Consider the following 22,208-nt stretch of genomic DNA (forward strand, 5'->3'; position numbering starts at 1 on the left):
CCCCCCCCCCCCCCCCCCCCAAAAAAAAAAAAAACACAAATAAAAGATTGTTCTCATTAATCACTGCGCTGTTTGTGGTTGCTTCCAAGTAATCCAGAATTGAATCAAAGCCCAGTTTTGAAGGCAAGACGACAAAGGTTAAAAATTCAGGGTTTTTTTTACTTAAGCTGATAACCAGACTTGTTTTGATATCCTCCCTGTTTGTTCACATTGTGTACATTCCTTAATTGGCAAAACAGTTCAAATACCAAGTCTTGCCCAACTGAGGCAGTTCTGGTTCCTGTAAATAAATTTAAAGAGTGTTTTATGCATTTTATAATTAAATGCACACTACGTTTAAGAGACTGAGTTAGAGTATATAAGGTAAGATAATGTAAAAAAGTTTATATGATGGGCTATGCGTAAGATAAAGCATTAAAAAAGCCACACTGACCTACTTTGGTGCTCACACACACACACACACATATATATTGCATTCAATATATAAAGTCAAATCTATCAGTTTCTTCCTTTTATAGCATTTCCTGTTTGTTAATTCTCTGTGTGGACAGTAGTTATGCATATGTCACCCCCTTTATCTGTTGTCTCAACAGAAATGGGTGAAAGGTCCTTCAGAGTGGAATTTTCCTCACTTTTCTCCTCCTCAACACGAACCAGATGTGTGCTCCTGGGCTGTACCCTCTCTCTCTCCACTTCTCCCTCTCTTTCTCTTTGGACCTCTCCCTCTTTCTCCCCCTTTCCCACCCTTTGTTCCCCCCTTCCTTAAAAATGCTGCATCTGCGTGTCCCTTGCTCATATCCTCGCTCCAAAGATGGACCGTGCACTGCTGCTGCTGTCCATGTGGGCTCTGACTGGAACCGTATCCCTGCAGGATTCAGGTAAGCCCTCCATCACTTTCACCTGGAAGAGCACTGATCCCTGCATACACAGTTAACGCAGCTGGACTGAATGCTCTTTAGTGATGCCATTAGGATTTTCCCTGAAATGCTTCATCTTTCTCTAAGTTGTAGTTTGAAATTTAGGTGAGCACATGCCATTAGGATTTTCCCTGAAATGCTTCATCTTTCTCTAAGTTGTAGTTTGAAATTTAGGTGAGCACATAGCTCGGATACAGACGTACGCAATTAGTCAGTTGGAAAGTGGCAAATGTTGGTCATAGTGTACTAATTAAGAAACTAAGATTTTATTTTAATGTTTATTTTGTATGTATATTTTGCACGTAGCCTACATCATAAATGTATGGCTTTCTAGTCAGTAGTTAATGATTGCAAAGCTGTTTTGGATCATTGTTTACCTTCACATGAACAGTTCCAAGTCTTCCATAATACTGGCCTGCATTTCATAGTGACTAATTAGTTATATAATATCATAGGTGCTAAATATGTATGCCATGTCTGGAACGATCATGTGCTGCGCATTCATGTTTTTTGTGTGCACATGTGCTTTTGAGCAGAGTGAATACAGCAGCGCACACATTTTCATTCTGAGAATCGAAAAATGGGGCACCGAGTTTGTTTCCCCCACATCCCCTCCCCTTTCCGTCTCAAATGACAAGGTCATGTTGATGTTTATGTACAGTAATTCACTGTGGTTTTTATGATGTATGACTCAGAATTGCATGAATTGCATTTTAGATAAAGTTTCTCACACAAACACACTCACTTTTCAGTGAAGAACAAGATTGATAGCTGAAAGGCACAGAGCAGCAAAGCCCGCCATCGAAAAACCTCTTCGTTCTGCAACCTGGGTGGCAAGTGTTTGCCCGGCCACCCACACTGAATTTGCTTTCCTTCACAGAGAAAACAGAGCAGAATTGGCAAACAAAATCTCTTTACGACACAGCGTTTGTCTTTTTTTCCCTTTTTTTATGGGGGGCCATGAATGAAATAGGAGTAAACAAAGGGGCAATTACTGTGTAACAGTGTGTGGGTATCACAACAGGGTCATGTCCGGAGAGGCTTGTGGGAGAGGAGGGAAGGAGGATGTGTCCACGACCCTGCAAAGCTGACAGTGACTGTGGCAGCAAACGCCAGTGTCTGTGTGACGGCCAGTGTGGTCTCAGCTGTGTGGCTCCAGGTAACTATTTGTATGCATGTGTGCTGTCAGTTCTCACTTTGAAAAGCATTGTGGGCTCAGCTATTAAAAGGGTGTGTGTGTGTGTGTGTGTGTGTGTGTGTGTGTGTGTGTGTGTGTGTGTGTGTGTGTGTGTGCGTGCAAATGCGTACGCATACGCAGCTGTGCCAACATACATCAGTGTGTGTGTGTTTCTTGATGGAAAATAAAATAAAAGCCTTATGCCAGTGCTGAACAGAAGCTTTTTATTATGCTTCTGTGCTGTAAAAGGGAGCACTGTGCGTGTATCCAGACTCATTATACAGCCTCATTTGTGCTCTTTTCATTTGTCTCCTGCACATTCTCTGAATTGTTTTGTTCCCTGCCTCTTGTTTTCTCTCCTCTCTCTGGACCATCTCTTTCATCCTCAGGTCGTACTTGTCCCTGGCCTCTACCCCACAGCGAAAACGCAGAAGCTCGCCTCCTCTCTCCCACTCACTCCTTTTCTGCCCTGCTTGAAGTGCGCTGCAAGCCAGGATTCACATTGCCCAGCGGCATGGATGCCACTATTCGCCGTTGTCAGGGTGACCGACAGTGGAGTGGCGATGAGCCCATCTGCACAGGTAGGTTTGAGGTCACGGGAAAATGTTCTTTGGTTCGGGTTTCTTCCTGACAGGTAGTGGTCAGCTGGAGGTCTATGCAGTGAACACACACAGCTGTTTGTGGGTGTATATGTGAGACGAGAAATCCAGAAACCCCTCTGTGATTTGTGTCAACGTAGACATTACACAACTGGGACCTATTCTCCCCATCACCATAGCAACCAGAGCCTCGGTTATTCAGAGTGGGTCTGAAGATTTTACCATTGAACTGTCGAGAACTTTAAAAAGGAGACAAAAGCTGAATACACAGCTGTGTCTGTGCATGCATACAGTATGTCTTACATGTTTCTTATCTTAAATACAAAGAATATGCATTTCAAAAAATATGTGTGCAAGAACATATACGTGTGCAACATTTAGAGGTAAACAAGTTCAACACAAAGATACACAAGCATGTTTTATTTGTTTTTTAGAAAACAAAAATGTAGAACGTCCCAGAGCATCGCAAGCTGCCTTTTTTACTTCATGGGTCATGTTGAATAATCCCAACATTTGGATTATTTCGTAAGATTCATAAATGCCACGTTACATGTAAGGGCAAATAATCTGGAATTTATGGACCAACTCAGAAAGTGGAAGAATTACAACTGTTTACTTACTGACATTTGAATTAGTGGCAAAACATAGTGTTACAGAAAAACAGTGTGAGCGAGTCATTAAAGCAGATGAGAAAACACCAGAGAAAGAATTCAAGCTAGATAGAGATAATATTGCTAATCAGCTAGTGAGCCTTCTAGATGGATCATACATTTCTTATCACTCATTAGTTATTGTGTTACTGTGTTAGATGATGGTACAAAACACACCCGCATGTTCTGCAGGGTTCTCTGGCTTCCTCCCACAGTCCAAAGACACACAGTTCGTGGGGTTAGGTTAATGGAAAAACTCTAAATTGCCCAACGTGAGTGCAAATGGTTGTCTGTGTCTATGTGTTAGCCCTGCAACAGACTGGCAACCTGTCTAGGTTGTACCCTGCCTTTTGCCCTAAGACAGCTGGGATAGGCTCCAGCCCCCCACGACCCTGAAAAGGATAAGTGGAAGATAATGGATGGATAAATAAAACTAATGGCAGCCTCTGTAGGAATCTTGCATTTATATAGCCTTCTAAACTAAATCAGAAACACTTAATGTCAAAATATTACATCAGCAATGTTGAACTGCCATGACAGAAATGGAGAAGCACACAACTGCCAACAAAGAAACATTTTATTTTTAATAAAAGAAACATAAAGAAAGAATAAAAACTAGCTATGGTGTATGAAGTCAGTCCTGTTGGGGGTGGAGGCAACATTATTTAGTGCAAGAAAACAAACTAATGAGCAATTACAACCAAAAACAGCCTCTTACAAAGGAGAGACACAGTAATTGAGCTCTGAGGGCTTTTACAGATCATTGGCACACTGGGCTCAGGTGTTTCCAGTGATGCTAATTGGGAACAAACCACACCTCCTCTCCAGTACCTGCTGGAAGGATCTGCCACACAGAAAGCAGAAAGGTAGGCAGTGTATTTGGTGCTATAAACAGATGATTCCCTGTTTCCTCCGCTGAGATTTATCTTTTATTTATTTATTTTTTTGCCACGCAGAGCTGAGTCAAAATTTAAAGTTATTATCTCAAAAATGTCTATTTCCTCAGTGGTGAGTCAATACGTCACAAATTTGAGATAATAACCTGAAATTTTAACTTATAGATGACAATTTATTTATTACAGTGGCTTCCATAGCAACAGGACTACCATACACAAGAGCTGAGATGAAAATGTGCTCACTATAGCAGACTTGCTTCTTGTCTGCAGCTCATGTGTGTGTTTTTGGAAACTGTGTTTGTAACATTATTTGCTTGTTTCAGTTGTATTTATGCTGCTGCTGAACTAGAGGGCAAGATGCAGTCTACATATGGTCAAAATTATAATGTAAGGCTAGACAAAATAAACCTACCACAAAAACCAACAAGGCAAAAAAGACTAATTACGGCCTGAAAGTGTAATCACGCATAAACACAGGTTCAACTAAAACTTTGCTCATGCTGTGTTTAAAGATATAGGTTGGTACTAGATCTATAATAAACATGTGACCAGCGTATTGGAAACAGAAAGGCATTTATATAGTACTCTTCTGGTCTTACTGACCACTTAAAGCGTTTTAGACTGCAAGCCACATTTAACCATACATTTGAAACCTAACATGCCTGTCTTTGCTCTGTGGGAGGAAGACAGCGTCCTTGGAGGGAACCCACGCAGACACACAGAGAACATGCAAACTCTGCACAGAAAAGCCTCGGGAAGGTTTGAACCCAGAACCTTCTTGTGCTAAGGCGAGCGTGCTAACAACAGAGAAAGAGCGAGAGGGAAGAACAAATGTCAATTCAAAGAGAGCAAGTTCAAAGGCCTTCGATTTGTGTTAATTTACAACCAAAGTGCTTCTCTGCCCCAAGGTAACCGTGTTGTTCGAATCAGGCTTGTGAGCGGCAATGTAAACTGACAACAGACTCCAGAGTTTATAAAAAATACATTGCTTATTTAAATTATTACATATCCAAAGTTAAAACCCAGAAGACAGGGTGTTAAAAAGCAAACCCACTTGAAGACTACTGCACTGCCACTGCAAGCACTGTGGGCTGCAGATATTTTATGTTTCTGTCTCATGAAATATAGAAAAATAAGCGTTGATTCTGAATTGAATTCAAACAAAAGGCATCCTCACTACTTCACCTCTATAAAGTTGCAGCGTGCAACACAAGGTTCTTCTTAGTATCTCCCCAGACCTGATCAGTACTATTGCTTAGGTCAACCTGTCAACGCTCATGATAACAATGTAATTCAGCTTTAAAGGTCTGAGGCCTGTTACATTCATCGCCCACCTGCAGCTACATGCTTTCCTAGAAATCCTCAACCCTGCTGCGTTTCAGTCTCACCCTCAGGATTTTTTCACCAATTCAGAGATGAAATAAGGATACAATTCTCAGCTCGCTCGTAGAGTATCCTCCTTCTGAGAGACAGGCAGAAGGTAGGTGGGTTTAGAGCGTGTGAGAGTGTTTGTATTGTGTGTCCTTTGCATGTGTGTTAGAGTGTGAGCCGAGCTCCTTCGTGCCTGCTGAGAGGCAGTGGGCGGCAGATCACTGTCAAAGTGGCACGGAGCTGCGTGCACGCTGCGCCAGCGAGAGCGAGTGTGAATGCGGGTCTGATGTGAGTGAGGGTGTGCGTTTAACAACACGTAGAGAGGTAGATGTGTGTGTGTGTGTCCAAGCATTACTCATGCTGGGGACATGCCTTCCTTATGGGGACAAAAATCAAATCAATGCATTTGAAATCAATCTAGTTTAACATATAAATGTGAGGGGTAGAGTAAGGTTGGGTTTAGGTCAGGATTAGGCAAATAGTAGTCATAGTTGAGGTTGAAATAAGTCTCCAGGAAATTAATGTGTCATTGCGCTGTGAAGTCAGATACACGACTGTGTTTGTGTGTGCTTGTGTGTGTGGGCGACAGATTACAGTCTGAAAGCTCTCTTGCTCACGCTGCTCGAGGCCTTTCTGTTCCCAGTTCTCTTCTCCTCTGCTCTTTCTTCTCATCCTCTTTTCCTCTCATCTCTTTCTCCTCTCATCCGCTTCCATCCGAGGCCTCTGATAAGGTCTCTCTCTACAATAGGAGCCAAGGACAAGTGTGCAGCTCTAGGCTTTTCAGCTTGTGTTGTGTGGATATGTCTCTGTGTATATTTTTATTGGAAAAAAACCCCATAGTATAAAGAGGTCTAAAGTATATGGGAACCGTGGTGTACTGTTACATCTTTCATCTCGGTCTAATTGGTGCATATTTAGCGCTGTTTCGTTGGATAAAAAAAAAAAAAAACCATCACAGTTTTACAGTTTTTAGAAGATGAATTTGGTATACCTGCTTTATAGCACTTTGGTGCTGCAGCCTGTGTGGGTGGCAGCGGTACAAGGTAGGAGCAGGGCGGTATGTGAAAACAGAACTCTGCTTTGGGCTCTCAACTGCAGCCAAACAGAGTCGTAACTCTCCCTCTCCCATAGGTCCCTTTACATTCTCACATTAACGTTTCTCGGTTTCAGATACCAAGATAGCCCTCGGGCGAGCGCTGTCTCTACCTTTCAAAGCCGTGTTCAGTTTTGAAACCCCGCGCTTGATGCAGCTCAGGTCACTCCAGCCTCTCTCCAAGCACCACTCTTGATATTTATATTTCCACAAGCGTGAGGCACTCAAACATCTAGGAATGAACAATGCCAGGTGTTATACAATCACAGTTAGAGCTGTGAGCTCGGGGACGTGCGGGGCGGCGTTTCACCTGCTCGTCGAACTTTGATTTATTATCTAAGAAGGCCTGTTTCAACTTGAATAAAACAAGACACTGTGTCAAACGCCTCTGTGGGTCACAAACTATATGGAAACCTTGGTTAACACAAGTCAAATGAGATGACATGATGGCTGGTCCTGCTCTCTGTTTTTCTTCCTGTTTCATTTCCTTCAGGTTTTTTCTTGATTTTCTTCACACATGGGACGAGTTTGCATTCAGGGCTTTTTGTCACAGCGGCTCCTTAAGACGCAGATATTTTAACCCAAACTACCATCTTTTCCTAAAACTAGCTATTAGGTCGTCATTGCCCAAAACTAACCAAACTATACTCTGATAGCAAACTCTGATAGTAGATTTTACCTTTCTTATCACATCTATGTCACTCAATCGAGGGCTTTTTTGGGGTCATTGTGAGTCATTATTATCATTCACTTAATATACTTAATGTCTTGGAAACAAATGCATGAGGACATGTATGCTATTGAATGCTTTACTCTTGCAATGACTGCAGTTTTGTGCACTTTTGTGCAGTCTGATCTTTAGATGTTTATATGTACTCCTGCAGTCTGTAATGCCTGTGATTATAGTTAGTTAGCAGATGAATGGAGTAGAGTAGACTGGGTCTTTTCTGCCACTGAAAAATCCTGCAACAACAACACAATAATAATATTAATGTTTTTCCTAAAAAGTGCAATATTTGCCAATGAAGTGTAGTTCAGAGTCAGCGTACCAGTAGATACAGAAAAGAAACTGCATTTGGAGAATGACAAAGGTGACTGTGTGTATTTTGACTTTGTACACTGACTTACCATTTTGTGGTTACATCTTGCTAGTACTGAGCTGGACCCCCTTTAACCTTCAAAGCTGCCTTAATCCTTCGTGGCATAGATTTATCAAGGTGCTGGAAAGATTCCTCAGAGATTTTGGTCCATATTGACGTGACAGCATCCCACTGTTGCTGCAGCAATAAAGGGATGGACATGGTTAGCAACAATACTTTGGTATACTTTGGCATTTAAAGGATATCCCTCTGGAACATCATACCCCCACCACCAGCCCGAACTGCTGATACAAGGCAAGAAATGTTGCGGCAAGAATCGAGACTCATCAGATCAGGCAACATTTTTTTTCCAGTCTTCTACAGTCCAGCGTTGGTGAGCCTGAGTGAACTGAAGGCACAGTTTCCTCTTCTTAGGTAACAGGAGCAGTATATGTTATGGCTGCTGTAGCTCAACGCTGTGCGTTGAGAGAGGCTCTTCTGCATATCTTAGTTGTAACACGTGGTTATTTGAGTTACTGTTGTTCTACTATCAGCTTGAACTATTCTCCTCTGACCGTTGGCATCAACAAGACATTTTCACCCAGAGAACTGGCTACGAGTGGATATTTTCTCTTTTTCAGATCATTCTCTGTAAACTCTAGAGATGGTTATGGTGGAAAATCACAGTAGATCAGCAGTTTCTGAAATAAACAGACCAGATACAGAGTCACTTGAGACACCTTTCATATTCTGATGCTCCATTTCAACTTCAGGAGGTCGACACGATCATGTCTATATGATCAAATGCACTGGCTTACTGCCATGTGATTGGCTGATTACATATTTGCATTATCAAACCGGTGAACTGATGTACCTAATGAAGTGGCCAGTGAGTGTATTTTATAGATAGCATGTTTAACCTGCCATTCACTGCCTCTTGTCTTCTTTGACTATCAGAGTCACCTGAACTTGCTGCTGTCCAGACTTGCCCTCTGCCCGAGGAAGTGACCAACACCTTCAGCATTCAGGGAGACGCTGCTGTAGGAACATCCATCCGCTACAGCTGCCTGTCTGGGTGAGGGCAGGGTTAACGTTGAGTGTGAATGTGCGGGGGTCTCAAAACTTGAAATGCCACAGAGATGGAAATGGAGGAAGTGAGAGAACGGAGACGGAGTGTGAAGAAGAGGGAGGGAGTGAAGGGAAGGCTTGAATACAGCAGAGGTGTGATGAGCAATGAATGGCAGGGAATTCATTTTGATCTCCCAGCTGACAATCTCTCCATTGAGCTAACTAGGTCATTACAGTCTAATCTTGTATTGACTCCCCTTTACGCACTGACTCATCTCACAGGATAAGATGAGCCTGAGTGGATGTGTCAGCCAGAGAACTGTGCACACAAAATTTAGTCACTCTCACAGAGAGACGGTGGAAAAAGGAAACATTTACACCTTTTTCTCCATCACATTTAGTCAGTACTGTACATGTCGCACCACCGTCTGTCTCCATCACTCTTTCCTTTTTCTCCTGCAGGGCGGATATAGTGGGGAGCAGGGAAAATTTCTGCCAGGAGAATCAGACCTGGCAGTATCCTCACCCGATCTGTAAAAGTAAGTGTACAGGGCGTCCTGTGCTGACTAACCATCATGTGTGAACATGCATGTGTGCTACGTTTTCTTCACTCTTAGTGTAACTTCATCCATTTTTTTAGCAGGTTAGCAGAAAATGCTTGGGTAGCGAATGATCAAACTGAGTCTAAATATAACATCAGCTCAGAAATGGTTTGTTTTTCCATCATTTGTAGCATGCATGCATTTCTGAGAGCTGATATTTAAGAAATACTGAATCAGAGAAGCCAGACAGAAACACACAGACACTCTCAGGCATGCATCTTTCAGGAGCTACTGCTCCGTTTTGCAGTGCTTCTCTGCCATCGTGTGGTCAAACCTGGGATTTCATGGCCTGTTTAACAGAAATGGAAAATTCTTTGAGGATAGTTCTCGAATCAGGCCAACGGGAGTACGGCTGGGCCTGTCATTTATTAAAACATGTTAAAGATAAGAGCGAGGTTACTTCAGTGGAGTTTCAAGGTTTTAAACAATGATGGAAAATTGAGCAACTGTGCATTTGTCCTGTGAAATAGTAACTCTGCTCCTGTGTTTTAAATGTCAGCAAACCTTCTGATTAAGTTTACTGATAAACCTGCTTTCTTCAATAGAAGTGTACTGCCAGCCTCCTACAGAGGTGGAGCAGGGCTATGTAGTGGCTGTCCAAAAGACTGAGTATGAAGTGGGCTTTGACATCCACTACCTGTGCAAAAAGAACTTCCTCCTGGATGGACCCCAGATGATCACCTGTCTGTCCAATGGCAGCTGGAGTGCGCCGCCCCCGCACTGTAGAGGTGAGGAACGATCCAATCTAATATCCGGACTATTTAACAAAGCTGAAGTAAAATGTAGAGAGACACCTTTGCATAAAGTCCTAGAAACTCAAATAAATGTGCACCTACACACGGCAATTAATAAACACAGCATTATGTGTCTGATGTTTATATGATACTTTCATACCTTGTTGGTCACCCTCACAGCTCGTTGTCTCATTCCTGCCGAGCGAAGCCGCGTGATGATTGGTGGCGTGAAACGCTGGCCGTTTGATGTTACAGATGCCATGGTTCCCCACGGGGAAAACGTGACGTTCTTCTGCAAACATTCTCGTAAGCAATGCAGCTTCACCGCAACCCAGACCTGCTTTAATGGAAAGCTGCAGACACCAGCCTGCTACCTTGGTAAACCTGCACCAGCCGCCGTGCCCGGTTCTTTGTCACGTGTAACTAACATCTGTAACGCCATGAAGTGTTTCTAATAGTTGTGCAATCTTATCGTTCTTCAGAGCCAACGTGGCTGCAGTATAAACTCTTTCCTCATCGGCTGGTCTCGGAAATTGAAGCATGCGAGCCCGGCGACGTGGAGTAATGACCTGCACGTCTGATCTCGACCCACCCAGCGCTCATGACAGACACTGTGCCACAATTCGAGCACTTCCAAAACACACGCCCTCCGTACACCTCCTCCCTGACCGCTCTGCAGCTTCTCTGTAACCATCAGAGCTACAGTTAGTTAGATGCAGGGACTATTTTTTTGATTTCACAGCTTTTGTGGATCAGCAGCCTAAGATGTCTTTCTTTTGGCCTCACGGGGTTTCACCACTGCTCTCAACTTTCCTCTCTTTGCCCTGAATACTATTCAACTGCAGGCATAACTGTGAAGTAATTCAACCAAATTGTGCCATAGATGCAATCTATATGTAATCATGACTGTGTGTGTGTATAATACAGTAGTACCAGCTATACCCCTGACGATACCTTCATGTAGCCTAATTCATAATGACTCGACTCTGTGATGTTTCACTGTGTGATCTTTTTTCTTCTGTTGAGCCCGACGCATCAAGTCTCAAAGCTTGTAAGTTTTTAACATGAGAGATTTGAAATAAAATATTGTCAAAATGCTTTGCTCTCCAGCTCTTTGATGGCAAATAAAACCCTCCTGTGTGATTCCACTTTACCTCTCCTGCTTTGCCCCCTTCTCTTTGATTCTTGGGAGCACAGAGAGCCTTTCTTTGCAGGCTGCAGGTTCAACAGTACTCATAGGCTGAACATGGCTACTGGTCGGACCCGGTAGGCTGCGACACCATAGCAACTCCCCTTGACCCCTCCCTCCCACAGCATTCGCAGCATCACCCTTTACACTGCACAGTCATATTTGGTCCTCCGGAAATATCCACAGCTTGGGTAAGCCAGTCCCTATGCAGCGAGAGTATGGGTGGAGTATAGTTTAAAATCCAGTTTTTAAATGTATCGAAAGCGTGTCCGGCACAACACCGGCTCTGACAGCACGGCTGGAATAAATGACAGCTCACCGGGAAAGTTTGTCCTAAAGCTGCGCTCGCGGTATCTCGGACCCTCGGCTCTAAAATGGCTGGCTGTGGGTCCGAGGAAGCTCCGGTGCAAGGGGAAGGATCCGCTCCACGCCACGACTGTGTGTAAATATACATGGGGGGTTTCTACTCCGACGCGCGCGTTTGCGACAGCGTTGTCCCAGGTCCGAGAGCCGTCAGGGCGCACACGCGGAATAATAATAACGTTGGCATTTCGGACCTAGGACTGTGCGTAATGGCGTCCTCCGCGGATAGTTCTTCTCGGTTTATAAGCAGAAAGGGGGTAGAACAGGCTGGTTCTTGCGAGCTTAACCGGGTATGAATAATGTTCTGATGCGAATTTTATAATGGAAGGTTTCATCATGTATGATGAATGTGGACGGAAGAAGTGTAAGCCAGGAAATGAAATTTCACTCGCATCATTCGGACCCTTCTGTACTCCGGTGCGTTTTTTTTTCATTATCGGTGATCCGTCGTTAGGAATTGTGAGCTAAGATTTGGGATCATGTAAAGTGACAGCACGTTTGCTGTTGAGGAAGAGGGTCATACGAGTCGTTCATCGTTTCGGCCCGAGGATTTAGGTTGAATAGTCTGCACGCTGCTTATAATATCACAGCACTAGTGGGTTTGGGCATTTCGCACTAAAGTTGACCCCAATAATCCCCAGACTTTCTTCTTCTTCTTCTCCCATCCAGCCAACTAAGGATATTTATTTAATAATCTTCCTCTCCTGGTATAAGCAAAAGGCTATAATTAAAATGCACATTTTCTTTATTATAATTGTCCTTATTTTAGTGTCTAATCTATTATTTTACTTTTATTTAAAAGAAATATAACTAGGTATGCCCCAAAATGGATTCTCAGTTGGCTTCAGTCCTGACCAGTGGCAGCCTGGATGTCCAAAATGGCAGCCAGTGTGGAGAGGGATCAGGGCCAGTGACAGAGACTTTATTGGACCCAAAGGACGAAACTGCATGCAGTACTGTACCAGGTAACCTCCAGCCATGCCCTGTCACGGCAGCAGTGACCATCAGGCAAGATGCTCTATCAATCAATGGGAAAAAGCCAGAGGTGGGCGGGACTTATGAGCCAGCCTCTCAGGAAACAACTAAGATTGGTGGGCTCAGACAGCCAATTACAGTAAAGTCTGGAGTGCCTGTTTTGCACAGCCAGCCAATAAGAATCAAAATTGTTGTCCCTCCACGGTGCAAGAAGCCAATCACAAACTCTGCTATCAGCCTGACCAAAGACTTTGCTCTCTCAGAATTTCAGGGACCCGTGTTGGTCTCTGCTGAATCACAGAAGAAACGTGAAATCTGTGTGCCAGCTGTTAAAAATGAAGGAGAAATCATGGAAGTTACTTACCAGAAGACTGAAGAAGAAGCCGAAGCATTTCCTGAGACAGAAGCAGAGAAACGGGATAAATTGTGTAAAGACCGAGACATTTTGGATGTTAAAATTGTCCACATTGATGGGTCGGAAACTCCTTTTACTGCTAATACAGTTAAGTTTTTAAGTCAGCCGAGGATTAAAGAGGAAACTACAGAGAAGGAAATTCAGAAAAATGTTCCTTTAATTTTGCGAGAAATGGACTTGAAGTGTTGCAAAACATTCAATGAGGTTGAAACGGAGGAGCAGACAGAACCTCTGGACCTGAGTTTGCCCAAGAAAAGGGAGAGCCGAGAGAGGCGATATGGGCGTTTCTTGGATGACTCGGGCTGTGAGAGCTCTCTGATCATGGAGGTGGATGAATATGAGGGAGAAGGAGACAGAGACATAGTAGAAGAGGACGATGAGGGATGCGGCACAGATACTCTTGAAGATGCTCTTCTGTCTCCCTCTTTCTTTTCTACCTCTGTTTTGACCTCTCTCTCTTCGATAGACTGTGACACTGAAAATCTTCTTCTCATCGATGACCAGGGAATTCCGTATATGCTCAATCCGGATGGACTCAAAGTGCCACAAGTCAATGCTTCCAGGGTGGAGGATTCTCAGTCTGATCATGCTAATTCAGAAGAAGCAGAAGGAAAGGAGTCGTCGCTTTTGGCACCGTTAGCAGGTCCCAGCCAAAGTACAGATAATGCCCTAAATGCACCTTCTGGTGATTTTTACCCCTCGCCACCCCCTATCAGTGATTCTTCATCACTAGGTGATGATCAGGATAAAGCTCCAGAAGTCTTCACAAGTTTGATTACAAACGCAAACCCTTCAGTGGCTGCAGAGCCGAGCGTTAAAGCTGTTCAGGATGCCAGCTCTGTTTTGTCCCCTTCCTCTGGGATATCAGTCCCCACCCAACCCATTCAACTTGTCGCAAATCCTGCAGGCAATGCTCCTGTTCTCCTCCTGTCCTCCTCTTCTCACCTCTCCTCGGCTTCACTCGGTCTCTCTCTTCCCCTTTCAGTTACTCAGACTTCACATGGTGCTTCCACTCCCGTGTTTCTTCTCCTTTCCTCTGTACCTTCTTCCTCTGGTGAGTCCACCGCTACCTCCACCCCTATTGCTGTCCTCGACTCCTCGACCGGCCAGCTGTCCCAGATTACGGCCGCAGCTCCGGTCTCCCTTCCTCTGTCCTCTGGTCAGGTTAGCACATTGGGATCGCCTCTTCCTACACTGTCTCACCCTGTCATCAGACTCAGCCCCAATAACCCCCCTGTCATCCTGTCTGGCGTGAATAACATAAATTCTGGCTCCGTTCTTACGTCTCTCACTGTCCCTTCATCCACTATTGCTCTTCAGGATGACCACAGCTCAGTTCCTCTTATTCAAACTCAGATCACTTACTCTGAATCAAACCCTGGAAATGAAGCCATATCTGCTCAAGAGGTCTCCAATGAAAACAACAAGCCATCAAATTTTACAGCATCGTCTCCGAGACCGCCGTCTGCTAGTTTGACCTATGACTCTTTATCTCAGCCCGCCTCAGAATTAGACGCCCAATCACCTGACTCCAAATCAGACCTTCACTCTGAACATTTACCTCTGGATGACCATCTTTATTTCTCTAACACGGCTGCTCCTACCTCCCCTTCTATCGGACCTATCCTACCCCCTGGTAAACTTGACCCGCTAGATCCACTCTCTCCAGAGCAGTCACCCAACACCGCGGGCTCCCGAAGGGTGCTGTACTGCCAGCTGTGCCCGAGGGTCTTCTTTTACCTCTCCGACCTTGAGCGCCATGCCATTACCCATTCGCAGAAGAAGCCTCATGTTTGCCAGCAATGCGGCAAAGCCTTCAAACGCTCCAGCCATCTGCAGGTCAGCACAAGCTAATCATAACCATCATTTCATCCTAAAGACAAGTAATAACAAATGAATATGTTGGCCACTTGGGAGCAGCAAAAACAAACTTTAATATGTGTGTAAATGTGCAAATATTGTTCATGAACAATTAGCTGATTTATTCGAAAAGTACCAGCCACACTCCTGGAGACAAACCTGACATTGGTGCATTGACCTGCTTGGTACTAAACCACAGATGAAAGCTAGTCAGTTTAATAATATCAATACAGTACACCACAAAACTCTGGAGCCACTCCTCATTTCTTTATGTTATGCTAGGAAAATGGGTACAGAGATTTACTGAAACATGTGCAAACATGCAGCATATAAGGAAAAACAAAAAATTATTATTTGGTATCACTACCTTTATTCTTCAAAGTTTTCCAGGCTTCTTTAAGGACATTCAAAGCTTTTTGGGGGGATGTTGGCTGCCCTTGTTCTGTTCTCTGTAACAACAACAACAATAACTTTATTTGTATAGAACCTTTTAAAACACACAGTTCCAAAGTGCTTCATAGTTTGAATAAAACCAAGTATACATGTTCCAGCATATGGACACACAGTCAAACACACTCATTCTTACAAAAACACATCAAATGTGAACTATGGCCAAAAATAATGGGACGATAATTAAGGGGAAACTAACTATAATAATGACTTCTCCTGATTGGCTGATGAAGGGCGTTCCAACAACCTTAAAAGCTTGATCTTCTCCGGATTTAACATAAGTGTACGGAACAGGTAAGAAACCCTGATCATGTGATCTGAGAGGCCAACTGCTGTTAAAAGGTCTCAGTAGTTCTGCTGCAGGAGCGCAGCCACGCAGGGCGTTATATGTTACTGATAAACGTTTAGAATTCATTTGATTTTCCGTGAAGGGAAGCAAGAGTAGGGGTGATGTGTGAGTGGCAGCACACTTTTGAAAGCAGAATGCACTCCTTTCATTATGTTTAGTCCCCAGCACCTTCATTACTGTGGGCTGCCCACACTAAGCCAAGGGGGGCCCACAGTGGGGCTTATTGTAGGTCTGCAGCCTACCCACAGTATGCACACACTCCAGATGTGAGATGCCCCACTGGGACATTGCCGCCACCAACTTGTATGGCGTGTCGACCTGAATGCATCTCTCTCACACACATGCACAAAAGCTACAAGCCCACTGTCCGGCTCTTTGAGGTAACATCAGTAAAATCTGCAAACAAAATATCTGACATTCTCACTTAAAAAATAATTAGAAGTTATAGTTAAGTCTCAAAATAGCTGGCAGTCAGTTTTATTGTCCAAGCAGTTGTTTTAGCTCCTCTGTCATCAAACACCTGACATCTTACCCTCTTTCTAGGTGAAATATCAAACTTAGTCAAGCTGCTGCTCATCTACACACTTATGTAGAAGTTAAGCAGTAGCTATGGAGTTGATATTTAGAGATTTCTGCTTCAAATACCAGCGCCTGCTGAGGCAGACATTATCAGATATACTAAAAACTCACACAGTGAGCTAAAAGAGCCAACGAAGCACTACAAAGATGAGAGCAAACACCGAAGGAACAGCTCACCTCTAAATCAAATACACATACGTTCCTCTGGACCTGTACTGCTTTTTATTTATCTAGATCGTTTTGGTGTGACTTACCGAGTTGTATTCCACTGAATATAATGGAACTACAGTAAATAGACTTTGCCTTGTGGGGCTCAAAGCACCAAAGATGTATAAAAACCTCAGCAGTCATGCTTCTTTTTCAAAATTATGGGCTGATTATTCCAAAATGCTTGTTATGAGCATTTTCATGAAGGAACTGTTATAATTCCTGCTCGTGTCAGCATGACAGACTGTAAACATTAATGGCTTCACCCCCCACCAGCTGAGATATAATTTTAGTCAGCTGTTTGCTTCTTTTGGTTGGCAGATGTAGACAGCAGAAAGAAAATAGTTTTACATGAAATTTCTCATGTATTTTTTTTTTCAGTTTGATGGTTTGAGAACCACAAGGCCCTTTAGTTCGTTATTGGTAAAAAGAAAGCAGACATCTCTACAGAGGATAGCTCCAGAATACAGCAAAATAAAAATAAACAACATTACAGACCAGAGGAAAAGATTCTTGGGCTATGATAGTTCATTTTTGCTTCACCGCCTCCCACAAGCCCTTTTACTTGCATATAAATGTCACTTAAAATGTTGTTTATATGCCTTTGAGTAATCATTTGGATGTTCGTCTCTCGTTTTAAACAGAGACACAAGCACATCCACACAGGCCAGAGGAACTTTGTGTGCCCCATCTGTGCCAAGCGCTTCAGGGAGGCAGGTGAGCTCCAGCGCCATCAAAGGGTGCACACCGGAGAGAAGCCCTACCAATGCCAGCTTTGCCACACGCGCTTTGCCGAGCGCAACACCCTCCGGCGGCACACCAAACGCAAGCACCCCTACCACCAAGTAGCCATGGAAATGCTTAACGAGAGAAGAGACAGAGGAGGCAGCCGGGGAGACGGAGGAGGCGGTGGTGTGTCAGGAGTCCAGGAGGAAGAGGAGAGTGCTGAATGGTACAGCTCCACTGTGTCTAATTTGGATAACTCAGAGTCTGAGGTGGAAACGTAACACTTTAAAGTAAAGGGAGTTAGGGGAGAAGTGCTGTTGATGATATCTAACTACAGTTAGACTCTGATCTTTTCTTTTTATTGACTAAGAATCAAAGAAGGGAGCACTTTCATATTTATTGTTTTTAATGTTAATTTATTTATATGAATGTATATTATTCCCATTCCATTTAAAGGGCCAAAACACAGCCTTCAAAGTCAGATGTGACTTTGAATTAAGGGAAAACTCATTCTTGAAGTCATGTTTTCTTTGTGTGTGTGTGTGTGTGTGTGTGTGTGTGTGTGTGTGTGTGTGGGAATTCATAACATTAATTAAAACGCTAACAAGTCCTCATGAAGTTGCGTTCCCATGCAATCCACGATGAAACCCTAAAGTGCTCGAAAAAGAAAGATAGCTTATGAACTAAACAATCCTCTGCTCTAGTCGTGTATATAAAGAGTACTACTTGTAAGAGCTGCACTTCTGCACTATCTCATATGAAAGATATAATCTTTCCTACCGTCAGACACACTGTGAGGAATTTGCACTCGTTTTCTTTGAACTCAAAAGTTATTTTTTTTACATTGTGTATGAAAACGCTTACTTTTAATTTCGTTGCCGCTGTTGATCTTCTGTATTTAATCCACATCCTGTAAGAGTTTGACCAAATGTTTTTTGAGTTATTCTAATATAAACTCTATATTCAATTTTGTTTTTGTTTAAATTTTGAATATTGTTAATTTATTGGTATTAAATTTTCACAAAGCTAACTCTCTGTTTCTGCTCTTTCTTTTCCTCCACTTTAAATAGTATAAACAGACTGTATTTACATATCGCTCCCACTGTTTTGAGCTGCTGTATAGAGTGTGTTTCTGTGTAAGGACACTGTGACCTGCAGGCTGGAGGAGCTGGAGATCAAACCACTGACCTTCCAGTTAATGAACACATAGTTCTGCTTGCTGAGCTCCAGCTGCCCCGTTTTTCAAAAACAAAAAAAAGCAACAACAAAAAAAAATCCTTTTTATGTGTGAAGCTACAACACAAAACCAAAATACACCCATTAAATTATAATCTGCTAACACAATTTTAATATATAAACTATTACAATTGAGCGTTATATGCAGACTTTTGCCAAAAACGAAACAAAAAAACTCTACATTGTATTAATTTCTCTAATATTTTACTAATTATAATACATTATAGCAGAAAGACATAACCCCATCCTCTCTCTGTGCTTGTTGCGATTTAGATACAAGTTTCAAGCGTCACAGTTTTCATCACAGTGATAATAAAACTGTCGCTTCCAGTTAAACTAAGTCTGGTTGAAGTCGGGTGATAAATGCAATCCATTTTGATCACAGTTCCATGAACTTATCCTGCTGCGCTTTTAGGGAAAAGGAGAATATTCCCATTAAGTTTGAACTAATCCTCAGTTCGTGTCTGATCACTTTTTTGTCAGAGAAGAACGGCTTTTACCCTCCTACAGGTAGTACTCTCATTCAGTATTTGCCTTCTTTAGTTTGGATCTTTGTGCCGAGGCGCTTAAATTCACTGTCAGAGCATCAAATGGATTTCACTCTAAAATAGCCTGAGTTTTGAACACTCCCAGAATAAATGGCAATGATTACCCACTGATGAGCCACATATCCTCCAACAATTCCTTCCTACACCTTGGTGCTTTCTCGGGGCAGCGCTAATAAAAAAAATCTTAGAATGTTTTTCCACTCAAATGGCCTCCAGGGATATGAAAAGCATAATTCCCCAATAGTTTCCCATTCTTCTGCAGATACAACTATTTCCACTTCACTTTTCCATTCGTCTGTATGACTTTGGATGCTTACTTCTAAGAATTGCAAAGCCTCGATATTATTTTATATCTGCTTTCTTGTTTGTTTGTTGATAGGAAGACATTCAATATATCGGTTTCTGCTTGTTTCTCAGCCCCTCCTTATGATTTAATTTAACCTCTCCAAACCATAATTTCTCTGTGTATAAAGCAACAGTAGGCTGTTAGGTCTTTACTAGTCCATACTTTAACTGGCATCTTTTGGGGGGTAAAATCTGAGTCATTATGTTTTATTTCTCTCTCTAAGTCACATTTTTGATTACTTTCTGGCAAAATCTAAAGGCCAACTTTATTCTGGTGGTTTAAAAAAAAAAAAAAAAGTTCACTTTTTAGTTTCCTTTCTGCTAGCATAGCTCGTACTAGAGGTCCTAAAGTTTTACTGTTCTCTATCTCCTTCCACCTTGCTTTGTAGGGAGTTATTTTAGCTCAAGAGGTAAAGCTGGTGGTATGAAGGTTGATAGTTCGGTCCTTGGCTGCTTCAGTCTGCATGCTAAATCCAAGTCGCTCTCCGATGCATCCACTGGGGTATGAATGTTAGACAGAAAGCTCTTAAGCATAGAAAAAAGTGCTTGTATGAATGGATGAATGAGGCATGGTGTATAAAATGCTTTGAGTGCTCAGATAGAGTAGAAAAGCACCATATAAGAACCAGACCATTTATCACATTGTGGATTGCACAACACAGCCTCACCTTTCAAGTCTTTACACAGCATGAAGTTATTCTTCTTCTTAATTTGATCCATTTTTGCCAGCTTAATCGCCACAGAGGAGATTTACATGATTTCCTATGATTAAGGAAAAAACACCCTGCTTGGGTGTGCAGGCTGACCACTTGGACAGCCTCCAGGGAGTAATTGAGTTTGGAAGCCGGGCCTCTGTTTTTTGCACTCTCTCAATTTTCTGCTCCATTTAAGCCATGGAGCCTAAGAGAGGTAAGCTGGAGATAAGTTATTAAATACTGTATCGCTCAAATGACCTGACTGGGTCGTCATGGGCGTCCCATTCTTCATTTCTACGCCGGCCATTGTGCTGTTTGAGCAGCGTTGGCCTCCTGAAAGGCTTGTGCTGAGCACCATTGTGTTTTAGTTTAGGAAATTCACTTTCACAGAGGGTCAGTGGAAGGAGAAAGGTGTGCAGAGTGTGAGGATCAAAGGTTAACTGAGGAGTTTATTAAGAGTGGTTAATTTACTCCTGTGAAATGCCCTGTGCTCGCAGATAGCCGAGCATTAAAAAGCAGATATTTTAGCTTTACCTCTTTGAATTTTTGTAATTACAAGGAGACTTTAGGGATGTGTAAAAACTGAATATGGTATTAATACCACTTTATTACCATATTTTCAGCAGGAATTGCACTGCTATCAGTGCAGCTTCAGTTTACAATTTTCAAGTTTGTCTTAAAATCAGAATCAGAATCAGAATACTTTATTGATCCCTGGGGGAAATTATTTAAAACAATGCTAACAAACCCCATTCGCACTGTGGGTTAGGACTGTAAGTAACTGTAATTGCTCCCCTTGTTCATGCCTGTGAGAGGATCCCTCTTAATGGCACTTCAGTGTAGAGATGGGGAACAAAATCCACAATCAGAGCTCGCTGTAAGAGCTCTGACATTAGGCTGAATTTAATACGACTCAGAAATCTAAATTTTAATGAAAGAGGTGGCTTACAGTATCTTCAGGAACCAAATTCTCTCTTTGTATTACTACTTTTCTGCCAAAGGCCAACAAGGACACACTGCCTATGGAAGCTAAAGTGTTAAAACCTTTTAACTAGAGCAAACATCATCTGGATTTGTACAAATTCATGCTGAGGAAGCCTCATATTTTAGAGTTTTAGAGGTCAGTTTTGCACAAAAGAGGACCGTGCTTTGTACTCCATCTCTTCTGCTTGCCTAATATCGAGAAGCAATGACTTCAGTGCCAGTATGGACAGGAAGAATGATTACAGGCAGACAGACAGACTGGAAAAATACGAACCTGTCAAAAAAATGAAGGGAACACTTAAATCACACGTCAAATCTTGATGAATGAAGTACTCAAGTTGAAATTTTTTACTTACATACATTTCTCAATAATCAAATAATGATTGTCCTTGGAAACCAAAATTAAAAAACTTTTTTAACACTGGTAAAATTTTTCATGTGTTCATTTATTAGTCATTTCATTAGGCACACCTTGATATTCCCGTTTGCCTGTCGAAATGTCTTCATGACACAGATTCAACAAGGTGCTGGAAACATTCCTCAGATATTTTGCTCCATGTTGACATGACCGCATCACACAGCTGCTTTCCATCACATCTCAAATGTGCTCTATTGGACTGAGATCTGGTGACTGTAGAGGCCATCTGAATATCTGGACATGGTCAGGAACAATACTCAGGTGTTTAAATAGAAAATATCCTCCACACTATTGCACCAGCAGCAGCAGCACTCTGAACTACAAGGCTACAACGCTCTATTCATATCTTTGTGTTGTTTAGATCAAATTCTAATAAATATAACCCCCCCGGTCACCTAACAGCTCCTCACTTTTTTGTTGAAGAAGCCAATTGAAGTACTGCTTACCTACTGTGAAGGTCACTTCGAGCGTTCACTTAAATCGGTGGCCTCCTATCAGAACGAGAAAGAACAACACAAAACAGATTCGAGCCCTTTAATTGACACCACTGGGCTGTTGCGTTGCTGAGCTCACAAGGTCCTCAGCGCGCGATGGAGATGATGAATATTCAACCAGTTGAATGTGTGAGCTCAGCAGTCCAGCTGGAGATGTGTGTGCACTGTACAGTATGCGCGCTTCTCTGT

The 22,208-nt window shown here is 42.6% G+C and overlaps 2 protein-coding genes across 5 annotated transcripts; both read left to right on the forward strand.

The window, feature by feature from the left end:
* Nucleotides 1–730: 730 nt before the first annotated feature.
* On the forward strand, nucleotides 731–11,284 carry ntd5 (ntl-dependent gene 5). The gene is made up of 8 exons (XM_085471520.1): nucleotides 731–878; nucleotides 1,942–2,076; nucleotides 2,484–2,675; nucleotides 8,740–8,857; nucleotides 9,313–9,389; nucleotides 9,998–10,180; nucleotides 10,367–10,564; nucleotides 10,669–11,284. Exons 1-8 carry the CDS (start codon nucleotides 812–814, stop codon nucleotides 10,749–10,751), a joined length of 1,053 nt encoding a protein of 350 aa, XP_085327646.1. The 5' UTR covers nucleotides 731–811; the 3' UTR covers nucleotides 10,752–11,284.
* Nucleotides 11,285–11,508: 224 nt separating this feature from the next.
* Nucleotides 11,509–18,329, forward strand: LOC146698744 (uncharacterized). 4 transcript variants are annotated; one of them, XM_085471522.1, is made up of 4 exons: nucleotides 11,574–11,813; nucleotides 12,408–12,445; nucleotides 12,541–14,967; nucleotides 17,218–18,329. In XM_085471522.1, exons 3-4 carry the CDS (start codon nucleotides 12,565–12,567, stop codon nucleotides 17,578–17,580), a joined length of 2,766 nt encoding a protein of 921 aa, XP_085327648.1. In that variant the 5' UTR covers nucleotides 11,574–11,813; nucleotides 12,408–12,445; nucleotides 12,541–12,564; the 3' UTR covers nucleotides 17,581–18,329. The 4 variants fall into 4 exon arrangements, with proteins under 4 accessions (XP_085327650.1, XP_085327648.1, XP_085327647.1 ...); XM_085471524.1 differs by lacking the exons at nucleotides 11,574–11,813; nucleotides 12,408–12,445 and adding an exon at nucleotides 11,509–11,566; XM_085471521.1 differs by having other exon boundaries at nucleotides 11,574–12,445.
* The last annotated feature ends 3,879 nt before the right edge of the window (nucleotides 18,330–22,208 follow it).

Source organism: Copadichromis virginalis, linkage group LG11 (genome assembly GCF_057382275.1).
Source record: "Copadichromis virginalis isolate Kocher_CV1m ecotype Utaka linkage group LG11, C_Virginalis_male_GT1.1, whole genome shotgun sequence".
Classification (NCBI taxonomy): domain Eukaryota; kingdom Metazoa; phylum Chordata; class Actinopteri; order Cichliformes; family Cichlidae; genus Copadichromis; species Copadichromis virginalis.